The 7,015-nt window shown below is 36.2% G+C and overlaps 2 protein-coding genes across 3 annotated transcripts; both read right to left on the bottom strand.

Annotated features, from left to right (window-relative positions):
* Positions 1-1,844: 1,844 nt before the first annotated feature.
* Positions 1,845-4,115, bottom strand: LOC109860026 (DNA methyltransferase 1-associated protein 1). 2 transcript variants are annotated; one of them, XM_020438863.1, is made up of 6 exons: positions 4,074-4,115; positions 3,368-4,003; positions 2,949-3,279; positions 2,722-2,863; positions 2,476-2,630; positions 1,845-2,388 (listed from the first exon to the last, which is right to left on the bottom strand). In XM_020438863.1, exons 2-6 carry the CDS (start codon positions 3,925-3,927, stop codon positions 2,284-2,286), a joined length of 1,293 nt encoding a protein of 430 aa, XP_020294452.1. In that variant the 5' UTR covers positions 3,928-4,003; positions 4,074-4,115; the 3' UTR covers positions 1,845-2,283. The 2 variants fall into 2 exon arrangements, with proteins under 2 accessions (XP_020294452.1, XP_020294451.1); XM_020438862.1 differs by having other exon boundaries at positions 3,368-4,016; positions 4,074-4,112.
* Positions 4,116-5,326: 1,211 nt separating this feature from the next.
* Positions 5,327-6,386, bottom strand: LOC109860031 (disks large-associated protein 4-like). The gene has a single exon (XM_020438871.1). The coding sequence runs from the start codon at positions 6,342-6,344 to the stop codon at positions 5,391-5,393; it is 954 nt and encodes a 317-aa protein (XP_020294460.1). The 5' UTR covers positions 6,345-6,386; the 3' UTR covers positions 5,327-5,390.
* Between the last annotated feature and the right edge of the window lie 629 nt (positions 6,387-7,015).

Here is a 7,015-nt window from a genome sequence, read left to right as displayed (position 1 = left end):
AAAAACAAAAAAAAACAAATGTCAGATCTGAAGCACGTCTGTGCTCGAATCTTCGAGAAAATCTTCGCACATCGATCTTTACATCTCTTGCTGTGGAGAAAGATATAAAATAAAATAAAAAAAAAAAAAAAAGGGAAAAGAGAGCGCTCCTTTCATTTTTGCCATTGTATATACATGTGTAATTGATGCGTAAAATATGTAATTGTCATTATAGAACACGTAAAGAGCAAGCAAGAGATGGTTATTGTTGTTATTAATGAAAGTTGCGCGATATTATAAACGGAAAAGAATATTTTCGTTCGAGTTTTCATATTATGCCTGCGGGACAGGATCGTTAAGCGACGAATAATATAAAATCAGATGTGTTTTATTTTTCTCGATCTAACTTCGAATCGATTTCTCTTTTATGATTACTTGACTGTGTCCGATATATATGTGTATATAAAATAAATAATATAAACGTTCCTATTAGGAGGCGACTTTCCGTTCTGTCATATATATATATTTACGTTCCGTGCGTTGACAATTAATTGTTTACCAGTTAGTATTTTCTGTGTTTCTTATTTCAAGAAAAATTGAATGAGACAAGACAGCGGCACCTCTTTTTCAAAAAAAAAAAAAAAAACGGTTGCGCACCGTCACGTTCAATTTCATACTTGTCAATGGCTACATAATAAGCAATTCTACGCGAGGCAGCCCTAACTCTTGAGTAGTATCCCTTAAAAAAACGCAATTTTGAAAAGACATTCTAAATATAACTCTGTACACACCCAAGGATAACGTACGTAGAATGCGCGAGAAATATCGCAAATCAATAATGTAATGTTACATATGCATTTAAATTTATAGCGTTTACTACTTATTAATAGATAAGCTAGAACAAAATGTAGAGAAAGAAAGAGAGAGAGAGAGAGAGAGAGAGAGAGAGAGAGAGAGAGAAAAGCGTGTAAATTTTTATAAGATTTCAAAACGTAAAAAAATATTGTTGTAGCTCGCAACTGTAATCTTGTTTCGGACGCGCGATACAACTTAACAGTTAGCCGCTGCTTCGGATATCTCGATTAAGATTATAAGTCTTCGTGGCGAGAATAGACGTGTAAGCGACCGTAAAAAAAAAAGCGTAAAAGGCTAATCGCGTGCCACCGCCGGGATGACAGCGATCGGAGTGTCATTTCATACATGCGCGAAGACGCGAATGTATTTGTGTGTAGTATTGTACACGGATATATCCTGCAAATGAATTGCACCGTCTCTCACAACAATCCTCATGTGACCCTCCGACCGAAAGAGTCCCCCTCGCGACACACACAGCTGAATGAAAACAGGCGGGACAGCGGCCGCTGGTATTATCGATTGTTATCGCAGATTGTATGCATTATTCCGTACCAAGTACGGCTAGAGAGCGAACTATATACCGAGTAACTTATTATTATATAGCATAAAAAAAAAAAAAAACAGTCAACTTGTATTGCGAGTAACGGAGCACGAACGAAGAAAGGCCTGCATCGATGACCATCTAACACCTTTCACACCTTTACCGTCAACACTCCTCTCCCCCCTTTCCCCTCTCCGCGATCTTACATTTCCCCCTTCTCCTCCTAGCCACCTACTTCAAGAAAACCTTAAAAAAAAAAAAACAAAAAAAAAAACAAAACATATTGTAATCTATTGTAGATTGTTGTAGATAAATTATACGGTTTGACCGTACATTGTTACTTTTTGTCGACAATATAAAATACACAGATATATAAGTAACATTTTTCTCTCTTATTTTTTTTCCCTTACTTTACCCACCAATGTTATTTATTAATATGTTTAGTTCTCAGATATATAACGGCCGGGAATTTAATCGTATTAAATTATATATCGTTTATTTCTTTACAGAGTATGTATAAAAAATTGCTTCATATAATATAAGCGCATTATGGTACGCGATTTCGGATCGGAATGTGTCATTTAAACAGAATTTCAGCAGAATGTTTATTTTCTCGGGAAAGGCTATAAAATCTTTTCGGCTGCTTGGCAGCAAACGGCATGAAATAAAAGTAGTCGTTTGTGAATAAACGTGACAGAAAAACCGATTTTCGCTGCGAACGACGCCGAGATCGACGTCGCAACTTGTAAGAGTGAGCGAACAATTCGTTTTAAGACATTAAAGAAATAAAAAGTTTCGTGGATTTTTTTTTTGCAGCAGTGGGAAATAAAAAAAAAATCGTTTTTCCGAGCAGTATATTTACAGAATAAATTTGATTAATTCCTATGTTGTATAAATAGTGTTTTAAATTAATGAGTAATACTGGGCATAGTGGGTGATCCCACAACATCGATAATATCCGTTTTGACTTCTGGCTCTGTTTTTGGTAATAGTGCCGCTGGAATTGTTAAAGTCTGAAAGAAGACACAGAGTTTCAAAATTGATATATTATATACGAGAATATGTTATATTTGCATTTGTAGTATCGCGTTGAGAATCACCTTCCCCGGTGCTAGCGCTTCGTATTGGTGCCTCAAAGATTGTAATTCGTAATCACACGTTGATAAAGCGCTTCTTAATTCGTAATGTAAAACTATATCACTACGTAACTCGTTAAACTGTTGACATATTTGTTCCGTTGGTGGTGGATTCAATTCTACAAATGTATAACAGTTTTCTCTCTGTTTTCCTTAAAATTTCACTAGAAACTACAGTAAAAAAAAAATTGGATATTTATGCATTCTTACCTAATTTCAATTCATTTAACATTTGTTCGATGCCTTTCATCTTCTTTTGACCGAGACTACTCGGTAATTTGATTCTTTGAGAACGAAGACTAACGCCGCTATTTTTAAAATCAGGAAATTTAATTCCAGCTGATTCAACCGCCTAAATTCATTAATAAATAAATTTATAGACATTATTTTAAAAAAATTAATCTTTAGGAATCTTTACAGAACACTAATTAACATACATGAGAAGTATCAGTTTTATTAGGTCTGTTCCTAGAAGAGCTGCTATTCTTTTTGGAAGACTTTCTCTCGTTCTTTCTCGGATCCGCTTGATGATCAGCCGCCGTAATCAACTTTTGCAAATCTTGTGTTTTTCTGTCTCTTTCTTTTTTCCTTTGTTCAATCTTTCGCAGTTCAGAGAGTAGGGTTTGTTCTTCTTCCACTTGTTCAGGAGTACGCTCAAACAACTTTTTGAGTTGTTCCTTTCTGCGCTTCTCATGTTCCGCATCAAAAATATATACCTTGTCAGTATGGGATTTTGTTCGCGTTAACGCAGCACATACCTGATAGTACCTGTGCATTTATTTATAATCATAAATATATTTAAAGAAGCATATCTGTCTGCATGGATCATTAACATTAACTAAAAGCATACACTTACCTTTCTTTCAAGTCTTCTACAGATCTGTTAGGAAATTTGTCATTATCCCATCTGTCTTTAATAACAATGAATCTGAGATCAAATCTCCTGCATAGATCAAACAAATGGTCAGTCTCTGCCCGTGTCCAATTGGAGTTAACCAAATGTTGAACATATTCTGCGTTCGTGTATGTGGGAATAGGAACTTTCTTATTGAATTTGGCAAAGGGATATTCTTTTCCGGCGTCGGCAACACGACGCCAGTGATGAAAAACAGCACCGTCCGTGCGCGCTGGATTAGTGAATGGTGTCCACTTCCATGGTCTTACCTTTTTCATGCCAAGTTTAGCACGAACCTGTTTGTACCCCTTTGCGGTGTCCGTCGGAAACAAGGGCGGTACGTCGTTGTTGTCCTTGCAGAGAAGCGCGAACACCTCACGGTGCATACCTTCGGGACGTTTTGGCACTTTGTTGTAATCATACCGTTTACGATTTTTTTTGTCATTGCCAAGTATCGATTCCTTTGTCAATTCTGTAGTCGTCGGCACTTCGATATCCAAGATATCCCTTACATCTGCCATTCTGAAGCTTCCAATCTTCGATACTTTACTTTATATACATATGTTTATTCGGTTGGTTGAAGGTTATGTTTCCTCCCTGAAATTAATCACTAAAACAAAGTTGATCTCGCCTTATCATAAATCATTTTGGAAAACAAATATATTACCTCTTGATTTTTTAAAATGCCAAAACGTAGAAGAAAAGGAAAATTTGCATAAAATATAACCAGGTTTGGTTTGGTCATATATGTAATACTCCTATATTGCTAGTCGCGACAGTCGCGTATCTTCGCAATGAGAGGCACGAGGCCCGAGAAAGGGAGACGCACAAAGTCCAAATATGGGCATAGATGGTCGAGCGTCATTATGCGCAGGCGCATCTACCAAGTGAGTGCGAGCGAGACAAAGCATTCGAAAGTGAGAAAAAGAACGCGAGAAAGAGAAATGCGCAAGCGTGCTTGAATGTTCACTGCATGCGCACAAAGCAGCTGGAGAGAGAAGCTACTATATTGTCTGCACCGTAAAGGGTCGTCTACAATGGAGAGTTTTAGACTGTAACAGTAAGAAACTGACAAATCACAATCGATTATTCTTCTGCACTTTGTCTGTGATTGGTCAATCTCTTACTATTACGGCCTACAACTCTCCATTGTAGACGGCTCTTAACGGTGAGCTTCAGGTCGGCACCGTACTAGCAATATAGGAGTATTAAGAGCCGTCTACAATGGAGAGTCTCTTAAAGCCTATGTCACACTACGGATTGGGATTGAGATTAGATTGAAATTTGACCAATTAGAAAAAAGAAAACCAATATTAAGTTTAGTGATCTTCTCTCTGATTGGCCAAATTGCAATCCAATCTCAATCCTAATCCGTAGTGTGAGTAAAATGTCTGAATCATTGATCTAGTTTCCACCGAAGCATTAATTCACACCTAATGCGACGTAGAATCAGATTTAAGTCGATGGAAACCTGTCAAATTGCGCTGATTTCGCTTCCGCTTCGATCTATAAGTACTCTACTTCCAATGGAAACGAAACACTAAATTTAATCCGTACCGAAGTGAAACCGAATTGAGGGTTTCGGTGGAAACTAGACCATTGTGTGCGTTTTTTCTTTTCCGCGGAGCAGAAGGAAGTGAATAAAATTTTTTTCTTACAGAGGTTTTCGAGTTACCGGAGTTTGACTGTATATAAATTAAAATAATAATCTATATTAAAAACTAATAATATTAAATATATACGACACAGCGTTACAGTATATTTTAAGAAAATTACCAGACTAATTTTTCACATTGGTAAAATAGAATTAATGTCGAGAAAATATTTGTTTTGATCTAATAATGTTTTACATTTGTATTACATTTACTTCGACGTATTTTTATTTATTTTGTTTAAACTTATCTTTAAGCGCAATTTAGTTCGGATTCCTAAGGAAAGGAAAATTTCTCTTTCCTTCTCTTTTAGAGATTTTTTTTTTCAAGATTTATTTTTTTTTTTTCACTTGCGGTTCTTCGATTTTGTTTACATTTAACGCAAGAGTATTGTCTTTTTCAATTATTGTATTTTCGATTACCGTGGTATTCCAAGAGCAAGACGAATCGGTCACATCAAGTATTTGAATTGATTTTTTATACAACTGATTTACTTTCATCGTTACAAATGGAGCGTGCAGATTACTTGACTTAATTGTACGATCGCCGAACGGCGTTGATGTGTACATTCTCGTCTTATTTTCAGATTCTTGCTGATTTGCAGATTCTTTTTCGTCGCACTTCTTGGAATTGTTTATTTCGAAAACACTTGTAGTCCTCTTATTAGTCACAAAAGATGTGCACATATAAGTAGCGTTATCAATCTGCTCGCACGTTTTGTCATCTTGAGCTGTTGTTTTGTTGCCACAAGTCGAAGGTAATGATCGCGATCTTCGCTTTCTCGACGTAGCTTGCTTCTTGGTCGTTTTGTTTCTAGACTCGACAGATTTTACGGGAGATAACTCTTCCCGCCAACGTGCGGCGCGAAGCTTTTTCAGATATGCAAATCGCGAATAACAATCCTTAATTTTTATGTACATGCTATCCCATAATCCATGCAAGTCCGAAGAAGTTATCAGTAATCTACCGCTACCTTTCGAATGTTTGATCATATTGTGAAACTGTTTAAACTTCTCTTCGATTAACATAGTCGTTTGTCCTACTGCTTGATTAATTCGGCAACAAATATCTTCTTCTTTAATATCGTCGCTCTGAATTTTCGTCCACTTTTCACAAAGTTTTTGAAGCTCGTCTCTTTCTCGACATAGTAGTTGTTCGAAATACTCGGCTTCGGGACGTGATAAATTTTCCGACAAATTTGTTTTTTCTACAACAGACAGAGAAGATTCTATTGACGAAATGTTCATGTTGGTAAACATCGTTGATAACTGTTCCGTCGAGGTCATTTGCGACTTTATTTGAAAACATGTGTTTGTTTTGTCTAATATTTTTGATGTGATCTCTTGACTCCCTGACGAAAATGAGAAGTTTTATAAGCGTTTATTTGACGTTTGTATGAGCGTTTTGCGGAAATTCGTTGAAAGTTTTGAAACAATCAGTAGAGAATTCATAGAGCAAAAATTGCAACGCTACAGCGTTTGAAAGGCGTTTGTATAAAGCGTTTCTGAAAGTTTGCATAGTGTTTACGTTAAGCGTGAGACGGAACAAAATAGTTTATTAAGTTAAATACATCTAAAACTTCAATAAAAAAAATTTTTCGCGATTTGCCGCTTTCACACAGCTAAGAGAGATTTCACTTGAATTAATTTTTGGAAGCCCGGTTCAGCTCGCCAATCAACCAATAAATTCCATTAAAAGAGACCGGACCTGAAAAAATCCTAGAGAGATGATAGCGGGATTCGAACTCGAGACGCCTCCGTCGTATTCGCAGCACCTGCACTCAGTCCGCGAGACTACTTGTTTCTTACTAAAATATGATTATTTTTATCTACTTATTCTCAAGCTATTTTACACAGTTCATTTATTATTTCTTTAAAATATTATTTTATTAAAAATATTGCAGTGCAATGTACCTGTAATGGGTAAAAATATTTCTCTCTCTTATTATTATTAAATA

This window comes from Pseudomyrmex gracilis, unplaced genomic scaffold (assembly GCF_002006095.1).
Source record: "Pseudomyrmex gracilis isolate BER0280 unplaced genomic scaffold, ASM200609v1 scaffold_315, whole genome shotgun sequence".
NCBI classification, from domain to species: domain Eukaryota; kingdom Metazoa; phylum Arthropoda; class Insecta; order Hymenoptera; family Formicidae; genus Pseudomyrmex; species Pseudomyrmex gracilis.
The sequence above is the reverse complement of the archived record's forward strand: the minus strand, read 5'-3'. Positions and strand labels throughout refer to the sequence as shown.

What these genes read in the sequence shown, in the direction of transcription:
- LOC109860026 (XM_020438863.1), bottom strand. Translation starts at nt 3,927, where the DNA reads ATGGCAGATGTAAGGGATATCTTGGATATCGAAGTGCCGACGACTACA. An exon ending in GTAGAAGACTTGAAAGAAAG is followed by an intron (nt 3,280 to 3,367) that starts GTAAGTGTATGC and finishes ATAAATGCACAG; the next exon opens with GTACTATCAGGTATGTGCTG. An exon ending in GTTAAATGAATTGAAATTAG is followed by an intron (nt 2,631 to 2,721) that starts GTAAGAATGCAT and finishes ATACATTTGTAG; the next exon opens with AATTGAATCCACCACCAACG.
- LOC109860031 (XM_020438871.1), bottom strand. Translation starts at nt 6,344, where the DNA reads ATGACCTCGACGGAACAGTTATCAACGATGTTTACCAACATGAACATT.